Genomic DNA, 15,128 nt, shown 5'->3' with positions numbered 1-15,128 from the left:
CAGATAATGGCCTACTGCAGATGAATGAAAGCATGGAGATATTCTTCTGGCAGGATATACACAGACTCCAGGCGGTCATGGTTTTCTCTTAAGCATCAGCAACAGCTTCTGTAAAAGTTAAACCACCCTTACTTCTGGGGCCACGCTGAAGCTTCATAGCTCAGATCCAGCTCAGGATTCAAACTTTCCTCAAGATCTGATGTGTTTAGAGCTGGACTTTCAGTTCATGCCCATCTCTGCTTCAGATGGGACATGGGAAATGTTGCAGTTCCTTTTCTGGGACAAAGCTGAGCACAGCTTCTGAGCCACTTACAGAGGGTGGGTCCAAAGCCATTCAGGCAGCCCATTGCTGAGGGACGTTCTGAATAATCACATCACTGGATTTATCCAGAGGGTCCCCTATTTTCCCAGAGGACAAGAAGACACAGGGCGGTACAAGCGACACTGCTCAACCCTGGCCTGTAGAGACCACTTCTCAGCAAAAGCAACAAGGGGTCCTTGTGCCACCTTAGAGACTAACAAATGTATTTGGGCATAAGCTTTTGTGGGCTAAAACTCACTTCATCAGATGCATGGAGTGGAAAATACAGTAGCAGGTATATAAACACAGTACATGAAAAGATGGGAGTTGCCTTACCAAGTGGGGGGTCAGTGCTAACGAGACAATTCAATTAACAGTAGAATACCAGGGGAGGAAAAAAATCACTTTTGTAGTGGTAGTGAGGGTGGCCCATTTCAAACAGTTGACAAGAAGGTGTGAGTAACAGTAGGGGGAAATTAGTTTTTGTAATGACCCATCCACTCCCTGTCTCTATTCAGACCTAATTTGATGGTGTCCAGTTTTCAAATTAATTCCAGTTCTGCAGTTTCTCATTGGAGTCTGTTTTGAAGTTTTTTGTTGTTGAAGAATTGCCACTTTTAAGTCTGTTATTGAGCGACCAGGGAGATGGAAGTGTTCTCCTACTGGTTTTTGAATGTTATAATTTCTGATGTCATATTTGTGTCCATTTATTCTTTTGCATAGAGACTATCCGGTTTGGCCAATAAATTTGTTAGTCTCTAAGGTGCCACAAGGACTCCTCATTGTTTTTGCTGATACAGACTAACACAGCTACCACCCTGAAACTTCTCAGAGTCAGACTCCTTGGCAATTTGATCAAACTAAGGTTGCCAATTAGTGCCCACTGTGATGTGGACAGTTGTCAAATGGGATCAGAATTGTGACCACGGAGACCTGTTGTATTAATTTAGAGGAAATAAATGAGCTACAGGTGTTAATATACCACTGTCACTGTCCAGCATTAACACTCTGCACTAGGCCTAAGCCCCCTCCCACACCCCAAACCCCTCATCCCTGGCCCCACCCAAGAGCCTGCACCCCCAGCCAGAGGCCTCACCCTCCTGCACCCCAACCCTCTGCCCTTGCCCTGAGCCCCCTCTCTCAACCCAAACCCCGCATCTCTGGCCTCACCCTGGAGCCCACATCCCAGCCAGAGCCCTCACCCCCGGTGCCCCTGCCCACATTCTGAACCTCTTGGCCCCACCCCCATCACACATCATTGGTGCACATAACAAAATTCATTCGCACATGGATGTAAAAAATTAGAGGGAACATTGTTAAAGTCCAGTCTTATTAGTGTAACCCTTCTGCCTGTCAGAGTTGGCAGCAACAAGGGCCGGGTTCAATATCTAGGGGATCCATTCCAATAACACAATGCAAACCGGCTCGAGCCCCCACCCAGTGACCTGGGACAAATATATACCACCCCCGCTGGGCGCCTCCAAGAGGCAATACTTCCCCTCTCGCAAGCACATAGTCTGAGTGTAGCAAAAAGTCTTTTAATAACAGAGAGAAACAATGTGGCATTAGGTTGGGGAAACACCACCAACAGGATTCATAACACAACCCATGAGCAAAAAACCCACCCCAAGCAAATTGGGGCATGCCCCTTTCCCTTTGGTTCTTGAGTCCAGCAACCCCAAATCACCCAAAATCCCAAAAGTCCAATGACCCAAAAGTCTCTGTCCCTGGTCAGGGCAGCCCCAGAGTTCAAAAGTTTATCTGCGGAGCTTTACCTCCCAACCTGGGTGGAGACGGGACGGGGGTAAGAGGCACCTTACATGATCTGAAGCTGACCGCCCCACAGCTCCATAGGCCTTCGCTTCGCTCCACTCTGCCAGCCGCCCCACGAACTCCTTCGCTCAGCTCCGCTCCGCTTCACGGCCCACAAGCAGCTCCCGCCGTCCCACGAAATGCTCCGCCAGCCGGTCCACAAACTGCTCCGTGTCCCACCAGCAGCTCCCGCCGTCCTACGCACTGCTCCGCCAGCCTGTCCACAAGGCACTCCGGCCGTCCTGCAAACTGCTCCACAATAGATCTTCAGGCTCCCCCGCTACTTAACACAACGCTCAGTGATTTCAGCTCTTAGTCAGTTCAGCTCTTTGGTGAATTCAGCTTGTAGTAGGGAAGCCTCAGTGCTGGTGCACCATTAGCCCAAAGTGAGCTCAGCAGCCTGTAACTAGACTCCTAATAGAATCAAAATTAGCTCTTGATATTCTACAGTGGAGAGAGGAGGAAGTGCAATTAGCATGTAAGGCCCTCACCCAGGGGCCCATGCCACCAAGTATTAATACTTGTCCCCAGCCTCTCTTAATTCACAGAGTTTTGGAACCCATGACCCTTGCCTAGCGAGTGCTACTTAGTTGATGGTGAATCCCTCCATCATAACAAAAGGCCACGTACAGTTCCAAGCACAGTTCCCATAATCAGGGTAATAGCAAGTTATTCTTCCTGCCCCAATAACAGAGACAGTGGGGATCCCACAGCAGCCAAAGTGACCATTTGGGCAGTCATGGCCTCATGATAGGTGGGGTGGGTGTGCCTATGCAAATGAGATCGGCCCCTGAAGTTCTTTTCCACAACTTGCCACACCTCACCACCAGATGTCAGGGTGGAGCTCATCCTGACACTGCTTACATTAGGAAAAGCCCCCTTGTTTGATGGTCTCTTAGATGGTACCAAAGACGGTAATAACTGTCTTTCCAGATGGAGTCTGGGACTCATGTGGAGCCGGGGGGGTGGTGAGGGGTGAGGTTATCTGGGTTTCTCTCTCTGCCCCATTCTCGTCAGGTCACCTCTAAGCATCAGGATAATACAGTTGAGTTTGCAGTTCAGGTAAATTCATCGGCCTAGTTGTCACAACCAACCCCGAAGAACCATCAAACAGAACAAATTTTGGTCACTGCTAGCTTGTGGTACGGCTTTAATCATTAGCCTAGTGGTAGAAGGCTCTGTAACCTATTGCCAATCCCATGAGCCATCTAGTCTCCTTGCAAAGATACAGACTGAAGGAGCACAGAGGATACCTTTGCTGTCAAAAAAAACCCCCCAGAACAAAACAAAAACCCAGTGCTCCCAGACGGCTCATATCTTCTTCAGTTTGAACTGTGAATCATAATGACTAATACACAATGACAGCCAGTTTTGCCTTACCGATCTCCACTGCACTGTATAAATTGAAGCTTATCAGCAGAGGTCATCTTCAAATCTTGCAAACCTTTGGTGATTGAAGCTGTCATTAAGGGAAAAAAATTGCTTTGGTATCATGAACCAGTTGCTTGGGAGGAAATTGTTGCAGGGTTTTGGTTGGAGACCATGCACATTAAAGTGAAAAATTTTAAATCAATGGCATTGAGGACAAATAAGAGCTCACCAAAAGACTTAAAGGTGACCTGTTTGGTTTTTGACATTAGAAATTCAGGTCTTGCCCACCCTGGAAAGTATTGTGAGAACTGGTAGAATTGTGATATCTGAGATACCAAGGAAGTGAAACCGGATGAATCGAGAGGGAAATGGGTTTTATTCAGACAGTTCGACTCACTGATTTTTTTTTCCGAATAACACCTATTTAGCTAAAATGCTTTGGGGGAAAGCTCTCCCTGCTAAGGAGTTGGCTCCATGTACCTGCTGCAGCTAAGGGCTGAAAAAGCTCCCATTACACATGACTGGGTCATCCAAGAAGTCATCCAACAGAAGGAGGAGAGGCAACATGTGGCATCCTTGATATGTTGAAGTGGGGAAAAGAACTCCCAGGTCCCCGTGGTTCCGGGGGATTCATAGTTTCCAAGGCCATAAGGGACCATTGGAATCATCTAGTCTGACTTCCTGTCAGGCCATAGAACTTCCCCAAGATAATTCCTAGAGCAGATCTTTTAGAAAACCACCCAATCTTGATTTTAAAATGTCAGTGATGGAGAATCCACCACAGCCCTTGGTAAACTGTTCCAATAGTTCATTACTCTAGCTGTTAAAAATTTACGCCTTATTTCCAGTCTGAAATTGTCTAGCTTCAACTTCCAGCCAATGGATCGTGTTTAGATTTTTCCGCTAGACTGAAGAGCCCATTATTAAGTATTTGTTCCCCTTGTAGATACTGGTAGACTGTGCCCTGTCTTTGTTAAGGTAAATAGATTGAGCTCTTTGAATCTAGGACAGTAAGACATGTTTTCTAAAACTTTAATCATTCTTTTGGTTCTTCTCTGACCTCTCCAATTTATCAACATCCTTCTTGAATTGTGGGCATCAGAACTGGACACAGGATTCCAGCAACGGTCAAATGAGTGCCAAATACAGAGGTAAAATAACCTCTCTTCTCATACTTGAGATTCCCCTGTTTGGTCATCCTAGGATGGCATTAACTCTTCTGGCCACATTGGGAGCTCATGTTCAGCTGATAATCCACCACAACCCCAAATCTTTTTCAGAGTCACCTCTTTCCCAGGATAGAGTCCTCCATCCCATAAGTATGGCCTGCATTCTTTATTCCTAGATGTATAAATTTACAATTAGCTGTATTAAAAGGGTTTGCTTGTGCCCAGTTTACCTAGCGATCCAGACTGCCCTGAATCAGTGATATGTTCTCTTGAATATTTACCACTCCCCTAATTTGCATGCCACCTGCATAGGGATGCTCAGCAGCACATCACAGGACACACTGGAACATCAGAGGAACAAACCAAGCGGCATCAAGGACGAAGCAGAGTGAACCATTGCACTCCACAATCCAAAGTGGCCTGGGTCCTATTGACTGCCAAGTCACAGAGCATTGATTGGGACATTGAACAAATTCTCTCCCCTGCAGTAACAGTGACCCAGAGGGCTTGAGCAGGGTGAAATTCACCTCTGGGCAGTGGAGCAGCACGAGGAATATGCACCTCTCCAATCCCAAGTGAGTCTTAAGCAGTGCAGGGGGAAATATCACCAGGGTAGGACAAGTAGAGTGCCAATAGCCCACAGCCACTGTGAGAGAGAGCAGGAGGGACATACAAGGGCTGGTGGGAACAAGCAGCATTGTGAAATGGGGCAGTGGGTCAGCTGTCTAAAGCACCAGGTTCTGCGCATTTACTCTTCATTTTAAATGCACAAGTTTACATGCAGCCCTCAGCGTCTCAGCCTCCCCAACTGGATGGGAAGCTGGTGACTCTCACAGAGGGTTTCTATGACTTGTAAGTCTGGAGCCAGCGTTTCCATCCCTCATGTTCTCTGAAATTAAGGCCTGGACTATGCTCTGGTGTAACCCCGATTTAGCCACTGAAGGCTGGCAATGGGTGCAAACCATTGCTGATCCCTGCATATAGACAAGAGACAGCAGGGTTTGCATTGCTCCTGTTCTTCTCTGTGCTTCGAGGGCCATGCTGGTGTAGCTACAGGGATTGCACGGCCCCCGATGGGCGAACTGGGGCTATCCCCGAGTGTTGGAGTCAAGCTCTGCAGGGATCGTTCCACATTTCACCATGGCCCCAGACATTCCTTCATTTCAGACAGAGACAGAGGCACATTCAGAGGGGACAGTAAGGGAATGGGAGACAGAAAATGCACAAGTACACTGTGACTCACCCCGAGGGAGAGAGAAGGCCTCTGTTTACGGAGAGACTCAGACACACGCACACGCCCAGCTAAACAAGTCACAGTGTTTGTAACTCATCCATCCCCAAGGGGCTGATCCATATTTTATAGCCGGTTTCCTCCGCCGAATGGTTCAAGATGCAAACAAATGAAACCCCTCTGTTTTCCTTTTCTCTCCCTGCCAGAGCATAGGCGGGGCGGGGTGGGGTGGGAGACCCAGCTGCTGGGAGACCCAGCTGCTGGGACAGCTCTGCTGACAAGAGTCAGCTGGCGTAACCGTGTCCTTTCTGAAGACAGGCTCATATCACACGGCTCCTTCCTGGCTGTCCCAGGTGGGTCATTGTCTGCTCTAATATTCTCTCCCCACCTCCATTTCATTTCCCCAGGATGAGTGCTTGTTATTGCAATATTAGAAGGTGCTGGCTCAGGCCCATTTGTCTGTAGGGTTTGTGAGGAAGCCCAGGCTCCTATAAATGTGGGAATTGGATTGATTTCCTTAGGTGCTTGTTACACTGAGTTATGACGGGGTTTGCCAGAGGGAACTTTCTCATTCCATGTTAGGTCCACAAGCCCTGCTCTAACACAGTTTGGGAGCAGGTGCATCATGGTTTAAATGCTTAATAGCTTGTCAGGGCAGTTGAATCAAGCCAGTAATTTTCTCTCTCTTGCATTTTGACTACCATGTGGTTACAGGAGAATCCACAAGCTCCAAATAAGTGACTTACCTTATAAATCTGCTTTTTCCAGGGGGAGTAAAGTAGTTTCAGTGCCCCTGTAGCTTCAAGGAAAGCTTTGATTGATTTGAATAGAGGGATCATATGCCTCTCTTGGACTGGATCAATGCAATCGTCGTCCCTTGAAAGCAGTCAATATTCTTCCTTCAATGTAATTTGCTTCAGCTAGACAGGTGGCATAGGGCATGGTGTATACAAGGGTGAATGGACACACTGTGCTTTGCATTTGTAACTTTAGCACCCTCGTGGCCAAGATGGAGTCTGCTCTGCAGGCAGCTCTGGTCAAGAGACGGCGCGCGCAGGAATGCAGCAGGAAAAATTCCCTCCACCCCAGGGGCACCTGTTCCAACCCCCCCAGAGTGGACACACCCACCCACAGGAAAAGTATCATGGATATAATAAAGGGAGATATTTATTTACAGAGGGATGAGAGGAGAAAACAACAAGGGGAAATGGAGGGGGAGCAGTAGAACAGGGTTGCATCAAACCAAGGCCCCACAGGCCCAGTGGTAGAACAGTCTGAAAGGGCAGAGACTGAGCAATGTGTCTGCACACAGAGTTCAGGAGTCCTGAGCAAAGTTCCAGTCCAGTGCTGAGTCTTGGGTGCTCCTGGTTGTCTTCGGCACCAGTGAACTTTCCCCAACAAACCCTATTCTGCCGCTCTCTGCAAAGCCAGAGAGAGACAACCTCCCCACTTAACTAGCTACAGCCTCCCTCCTTATTCCCAATGCAGAGGCACAAGCCCCAGTACTGACAGCCCCATGCAGCTCTGGGCAGCAGTGATACTGGGTCCAGCTCCGGCCTGTCCTTCTCGGGCGATTCCTCCCTGGCACAGTGCTCCTGCTGCCTCCTGTCCTGGGGTTTCCCCGATCGGCCGCCATGTCCTTCCCAGGCTTCAGGCAGGTTCTCTCTCCTTCACTTTGTCCAGGGCCGCCCTGCTGCTGCCCTTCTCTCCCCGGGCTCCAGACCCACACCCCCAAGTTTCCCTCCTTTCCCTCACTGCTCCCTCTCCCCCCTAGGAAAAAGATTTAAAGGGGCCATGCTCTCTAAACCCCAAGGGGTTACACGCTAAAGCAACACAAGGGCTTGTATTGAACAAGTCACTTATTTTTATGTCGGCTTCCCATAATACAGCAATAAGAGCCTGTTGGAGCTTGCAGCCAATACTGCCCCTTGCAGGCCAGACTCCATCTTCCAAAATGGAGGTTGACCTTTGTTCTCGTCAGGCTCCCCTCCCCATCCTTATATGACAATGACAGCTGCTCCCCACAGATCAGTCTGTCTGTCTTAGGGTTTTGTACTGCTGCTCGTCGTCATAGTATCTGAGCATCTTCCATATAAAATAGGTTAATCAGAGCCAAATGGACTCCATGGAGACCCCGGCCTTTCCCTCTCTGGAGGTTATATAAAGCTCTGCTTTGGTAGCATATCCCAACCTGAACTGTAGCATGCACATGTGCGAGGGCCTGGTTGTCCGTCTTCTCTCTTACCTCCGGCACCATTTTGCTTTGTCGCTGGTGCTCTCCCCAACAGCATTGTGTTGCGAGTGGATAAACTGGCCACGGCAGTGCAAACTGATCATGAAGTGTTCTGAGCAGACATGCCAAACCCTTGGGGAAAAATGCAGAAATTGGGTTTGTGTTTGGCTTAATTGGCTTGTGGGTTGCTTGTTGGCTAGTTTTTGGCTTGTAGCTTGTTGCTTTTTTTTTTTTTTTTTTTTTAATCAGCTCTGGGCAAGGAGGGGCAAATGGGCAAGGGAGGACAAGCTGGGACAAGGGGGGGAGAGAGTAATACTTTCTATCTATTCTTTGAAAGGGCAAGTCAAGTGACTGATACTGGGGAAATGAAAAAGGGTCATTAGGACATCTTTACAAGTGCAAAGCGTTTTGGGAGACCTGCAAGTCACGATGGGAACAAAACCAAACTGGCCCTGTGGGAATATTAAACCACTATTTTCAATCAGTGTTCAAATAGAATGCAAATAGTAATTTCTTCCATCGTCAGGTTTCCACTACATGAGATATTGTATATTTCCCTTTCATAATTATGGATCTGGCTTGTTCAGAGCTTCAGCCCTGCTGGCGGGGGCTAGACCAAAGAGATACATCAGTGTTCATCCTATTCCCATTACAAAGCTTTAGCATAGGGTGAAGATTCCTGACCCAGTGAATGTGCATGTACTGGGTGCCCCATACAGCTCAACTAATTGCTCTTGGATTATTTAGTTTTATCCATCAGACTCCTTTAGTTTCAACCTTTGCTGGGAGAGAGAAGTCAGTCAGCTACTTCGGTGATGATCTGGGTAGTGATATCTTGGTAGATTTAGTACAGGTGAGCTCAAGCCATACAAACTGGAATCTGATTAAACTTCCAAACATCCCATGAGCTGTGGGTGTTCAAGTTATGAGGGTTGGTTTAGCTCATTTTAAGATGGGACCAACTGCAAAAATTGGAAACAAAGGCATGATGAGATGTCATTGTTACCAATGGGGCTGTAACTGGGCTTCCCACCTTATGGATTCCACCATCGATTTATTTTGGAGTCTGGCCCCAGACATCCTGTTTTGATGCTTTGCAGTGGACAACATGTGCTTTCAACTACCTGAAAGGTGGTTCCAAAGAGGATGGATCTAGACTATTCTCAGTGGTAGTGGATGACAGGACAAGGAGTAATGGTCTCAAGTTGCAGTGGGGGAGATTTAGGTTGGATATTAGGAAAAACTTTTTCACTAGGAGGGTGGTGAAACACTGGAATACATTACCTAGGGAGGTGGTAGAGTCTTCTTCCTTAGAGGTTTTTAAGGTCAGGCTTGACAAAGCCCTGGCTGGGATGATTTAATCGGGGATCGGTCCTGCTTTGAGCAGGGGGTTGGACTGGATGACCTCCTGAGGTCCCGTCCAACCCTGATATTCTATGAACACCAACACTGGACTCTTTCTATGAGATGCTGGGGTGTATTATCCACAGTGAAGCAGTAAAAAAGGCAGGCTGAGGACAGACTGTGGAATCAGACTCCACAGCCAGTTGGGGGGGAATCTGTAGCAGCTCTATTATACCCTTTAGGGGAGCAATGCTGTTCACTTTGGCATTGGGAGAGGTGCATGGCCAATTCCTGCAGCAGATGCTTAGGGATCAGAGTACTGATCACAGCACCCCCCTGACACTTCAAAACCAGTGACACTAAAACCATGACAACGAACACCTATGTTACAGCTGGTATCAGAGGGAGCGTACATCCAGCAAGTGCATGGCATTCCTGTAGCAAAGCAAAGACTCACCGGTGTGGCGCCTCCTCCTGGTCGTCTGGGAATTAGCTCTTTTCCAGTGTACTGAGCGCCCTCTGCAGGCCAGTGTCTTGCCTGCTGCTGGCCCCTCCCGGACCCCAGTGCCCTTTACCTCAGGGTTCTGCTCCTGCAGTACCCCCTCGCTCTGGGTCTCCCCTCCCAGGGGAACCCCCAACCCTCTATCTCCACCTCGCCTCAGTGGCTACTGCCAGTCGTCATCTAGCCCCCTCTCACTGGGGCAAAATTCAGTTGATAATGGCCGCTCATCATTGGCAAGGGGTCAGACCTGCTGCCTTTGCAGCCCCTGTACCTTTTGTAGGCCTTCAACAAGGCCTGCAGCCTGGGGGTTTACCAGGCTGGAGCGCCCCAGCTCCCTTTGCCCTTCCCCAGCACTGCTCTGCCTCGGGTACCTTGCTCCCAGGTGAGACTCCCTCAGCTCCTGGCCCCCAGCCCTCTTATCAGGCCAGCTGGGCCCTGATTGGGTGTGGCCCCAGCTGTGGCTGCTTCCCCAATCAGCCTAGCCTTTCACTCTTTTTTTTCCAGCCGCATCCCTCTCCGGGGCTACTTTCAACCCCTGTTCTGCGGGACTGGGGTAGCCGCCCCACTACAGTTCCTAAATATTTTCTATTCAAATGTATAATGAGGAGGATGAAGGGGAAGAAGGGGGAGGAAAGGGACAGGAGAACATCCCAAGGCCACAAATCCTCATGCTTCAGGGCATAAACTGAGCAGTGATCACCATAAAGGGTCAGGAGGCAATTTCTCCCCAAGCCATTACTGTTAAACAGTTAGGTGCATAGTGAGGATTTTACATCTTCCCTTGAAGCATCTGGCATTGGTCGCTGTTGGAGAGAGGATAGCAGACTACATGGACATTGGTTTGGGGCGGGGGTGGGGTGGGGTGAAAACACAGAGAAGCAACAAAGAAGGGGAAACGATTCCAAATGCCCCCAGAGAGGAGGAGGAGAAAGCTGCAGTGAAGGAAACAGTGCTTTTTGCCAGTCACGAACGGGCAGCGTCGCCCCCAGATCATCTGCTGTCTCTTGTGGGATCTGCCTGAATCTCTCTACCTAACACAGAAAAAATAAAACACCTGGCACAGATTAGCACGGGGGTAACAGAGTTTTAGAACTGGCAGTATGGATACATTTGATTTAGACATGAGCTCAATTGCTACAGTTTGGATATGGATTTTGATCCCAATCTCTTGGGAGAAAAAAAAAAACGTGGTCAAGGTTTCTCCAGTGGACTCATCTGTTCTATTTGTTTTAAATACATGCCATACAGGAGTGCCTGGGGTGCTGCATGGGATCAGGGTATCATTAAATGCTTAGGAACCTACAAACAGTCCTGGTCCTCCATTGAAAACCACCTGGGTGCACCGGAATCAGTGGGGCTCTGCCTGGGCACAGAGGTTTGCCTGTGTGATTCTCAATGCAGAATGGGAAGCAGATGTAGACACAGTCTCTGTCCCAAAGGGCTCAAGGACTTTCTCCTCTCCTGTCCATCCTCCCCCTGGAATGAAACATGAAACCTCAGGTTTAAGAACAAGAATGTGCAGGCTGCAGCCTCAGGCATCTGTTCATTTGCTAATTTTCCTCCTCGACATTTGAATAACCTTATGTTTTCTTCTTGTCTCTTCTTCCCTGCAGGTCCACGGACTATGGCACTACCTATGAAAAGCTAAATGACAAAGTGGGCCTGAAGACTGTGCTGAGCTACCTTTATGTGAGTCCTACGAACAAGAGGAAGGTAAGGGAGAGCCGTTGATCTGGTAGCCATAGAAACAAAATTACCATGCTCTCTTCATTTTAAAAAGAATTCTGATCCTAAAGCAAAAGCCAGCCGTAAATCCAGCCAAAATCCAGCAAAATCCAGCCATACACTCAAGGACGTGAATCTGGCCTTATTTACACTGGTGTAACTCCGTGAAGTTCAGTGGAATTACTCTTGATTTACACAGCAGAATCAAGCCTTTAATCTCACGCAGAAAGTGTCTAGTCTGTTGTTAGAGAAATAAGGGAGATAAATTCACTTGTTGCTGATTGTTCTACCTCCAAATAAGCTGAATTCACACACATGTTTGTGAGACCCTTGCCTCTGCTGATTTCAACTAATACACCTCTCCTTGCCTTATAATCAGCCACTTAGTATTGGAAACACCAGGTAAAAGACATCCCTTCCTTGCATTGGATGCTGCTTCCTTTTATGTTTCCTTAATTTAGCAAAAAGAGTTGGAGGAAACGATGTAACTGACACCTGCGGCTGGTTACGTCACGTCAGAGGGCTGATATGCGTGCGTGTGGGGCTGGGGGCCGGGACCTAAGGTTTGGGTGGAACTCGTGGGAGAGAACACGATGTCATCGCTTTCAAGCCCTCTGCCCAGGCTTCCCACGTGATGCAATTAGAACTGCAGCTGACTCACAGAACACAGACCGAGAGTGACGAGAGTGACGGCTGGGTGCTTTTTGATTTGAAGTCGTCGTTGTGGTGGTTCAAGGAGCTAGCAGAGCTTTGGCACTTTTAGCTGCCCCTGGAAGTCAGACCAAGATTGCTCTAGCTAAATGCTTGTATCTGTACTGCACGTTAGGCAGGCTCGGAGACTATTACATTTGATCATGTCTCTCTCTATAGCTTTCCAGAGTTGTATTTTGTTGTTATTATTATTTACTATTGTTTTTCCATCACTGGTCAGGCCACAGAGGTTTCAGGACTGATGTTTATTTCTCTGTCTGGAATCTTTATGGCAGGCACATTTCTATAGCAATCAGCCAGAACTACCGTACCGATATGTATATGGCAGCTTTTTAATTTTTTTCCAAAGCAGAGGCTGAATTCTCCTGAAAATTGTCTTCACCTGGTCAATGTTCTGAGTGAAATGGGATAAAGTTGGTTGCGTTTTGCTGGATAGATTTTTATCGCTGCTTGCCCCCACAAGGTCCCATTTGTTGTCCTCGGAGGAGTAGGTTCTTGAGAGTCCAAAGGCAAGTCAGAAAAATGACAACCGGCCTCATTAAGAGACTTAATTCAACTGAGTGTAATTGAAACCACACAAGCATCAGATAAGGTTGATTCAAAATTGGTTGGCGAGATCTAGTGCACGGGATTGATATGGAGGCAGTCTGTTGGTACTGGGTGAAATTCTCTGGCCTGTGCTATACAGCAAGTTCAGACTAGAGGATCACAATGATCTCTTTTGGCCTTAAAAGCGATGGCTCTATGAAGCAAGCTGGAGAGCTGATTCCAGTTTGTTCTGTTTCCAGAGCAACGTCACCCACCGAAGATCTGAAGCAAGATATCAGGTTGCAGATACAGTACACTTTGCTTATTATTAGCAACCGCTTGTTTCCCAGCAAAATGGTGCCATTATCTGGCAGTTTCCAGGAAGCGGATTCCTGTGTTTTCAGGTGCGTTAGTGCATCGCAGCGATGAGCGACTGTTTATTCAATCTGCTTGATGCAATGTTGAAAAATAAGATGAAAAAAAGGCCCCGTCAAAACCTGCCATAATTGGTCCACTGTAACAAGGAGAGCGATTTTAGATCTTAGCCTGCTGTGCGGTATGTCCTTAGAGTGGATGCTCCACCTGTGGGACACCCAGTGCAGCTGCGCACAATTTGACGATGTGTTGATATATAAAAAGCCATCCTTGCCAGCACACTGCTGCTTGTCGCCCTGGGTTGTGCTGAGCGCATGATCCTGTGAAATGTTACCACTATTCTTAATGCAACAAACAACGGCTCTCGAGACACCCAACTTCTCAGCTACTTGCATTTGCTTAGCGCCTGGCCCATGTAGGACCCCCAGAGCCCTAACTTTGGCAGTGAGAGATGGTCAACATGTTTGGAAACCATGACATGTAACAGAAGTACTTGGATGCACATGTTTGGAGCCAGCAAACTGATTACAGGTAGGACCTCTCTTCTAATAAAGTTCACAGGCAGCCTGGCATGCCTGTTGCCAATATCCATATCCCATTAATATCAAAGTCCATGGGACAGGATCATTTGCCGGTAAAATGTTGCGAGTAAGCAAAAGTTGTTAATACTGGGGTTGCTATTAAGCAGAATCTACTGTATTACATCATCAGAGTTATCTCATTGGCTAATCACAGCCTTGGGATACACCGTTTTCTAACAACTTTGGAAACCCTTCTGGATTTACAGCTTAGCACAGGGGTGGCCAGCCTGAGAAGGAGCCAGAATTTACCAATGAACATTGCCAAAGAGCCACAGTAATATGTCAGCAGCACCCCAATCCACTATCCCCCTCCAGCCCCCAGTGCCTCCCGCCCACCGGCAGCCCCACCAATCAGCACCTCCCGCCTGCCATAGTCAGCTGTTTTGCAGTGTGCAGGAGGCTCTGGTGGGGAGGGGGAAGGAGCAAGGGCACGGCAGGCTCGGGGGAAGGGACAGGGGCCTTGGGGGAAGGGGTGGAGTGGTGGCAGGACCTGGGGCAGAGCAGGGGGTTGAGCAGTGAGCATTGGAAAGTTAGCATCTGTAGCTCCACTTCGGAGTCAGCACCTATACAAGGAGCCATATATTAACCTCTGAAGAGCCGCTTGCGGCTCCGGAGCCACAGGATGGCCACCCCTGGTAGTCCTTCCTTGGTGACATTTATACCCCACCATCCAGTCACTCACTCTTTGCTGTTTCAGTTAAATCCTGTTCTAAATGGTAGTGCATTGTTGCTGCACAAGGTTAAACAGCTGCCTTGTGTCAACCCAATTCTCTCCACATCAGTGGAAGACAAAGTGATTTCTATGTACAGAATTTGTAAAGTGCTCTGAGAATCTCAGTTGCTGTATTAGACTGTCTTGGATTTGTCATTTCCCAGGATCATGTCACCATGAGACACTCTCTCCTTTGCATTGTCTAAGAACGAGAGACAGATGAATGTAAGGTTTCAGAGTAGCAGCCGTGTTAGTCTGTATCCGCAAAAAGAACAGGAGTACTTGTGGCACCTTAGAGACTAACAAATATATTTGAGCATAAGCTTTTGTGGGCTACAGCTCACTTCATCGGAATCATAGAATGGAACATATAGTAAGAAGATATATATATATAGACAGAGAACATGAAAAAGTAGAGTAAGAGGCTAATTAATTAAGATGAGCTATTATCAGCAGGAGAAAAAAACTTTTGTAATAACAATCAAGATGGCCCATTTAGACAGTTGACAAGAAGGTGTGAGGATACTTAACAT

At 47.8% G+C, this 15,128-nt stretch overlaps 1 protein-coding gene across 1 annotated transcript in view; it reads left to right on the top strand.

Annotated features, from left to right (window-relative positions):
• The window catches only part of SORCS3 (sortilin related VPS10 domain containing receptor 3), a 481,074-nt gene that overhangs the window by 228,467 nt on the left and 237,479 nt on the right, over positions 1-15,128 (top strand). Inside the window, exon 3 of the mRNA XM_073354429.2 lies at positions 11,577-11,676. Coding sequence (XP_073210530.2) covers positions 11,577-11,676 — 100 coding nt within the window. The remainder of the gene's footprint in view (positions 1-11,576; positions 11,677-15,128) is intronic.

The sequence above is a fragment of the Lepidochelys kempii genome, chromosome 7 (genome assembly GCF_965140285.1).
Source record: "Lepidochelys kempii isolate rLepKem1 chromosome 7, rLepKem1.hap1, whole genome shotgun sequence".
NCBI lineage: Eukaryota > Metazoa > Chordata > Testudines > Cheloniidae > Lepidochelys > Lepidochelys kempii.
The sequence above is the reverse complement of the archived record's forward strand: the minus strand, read 5'-3'. Positions and strand labels throughout refer to the sequence as shown.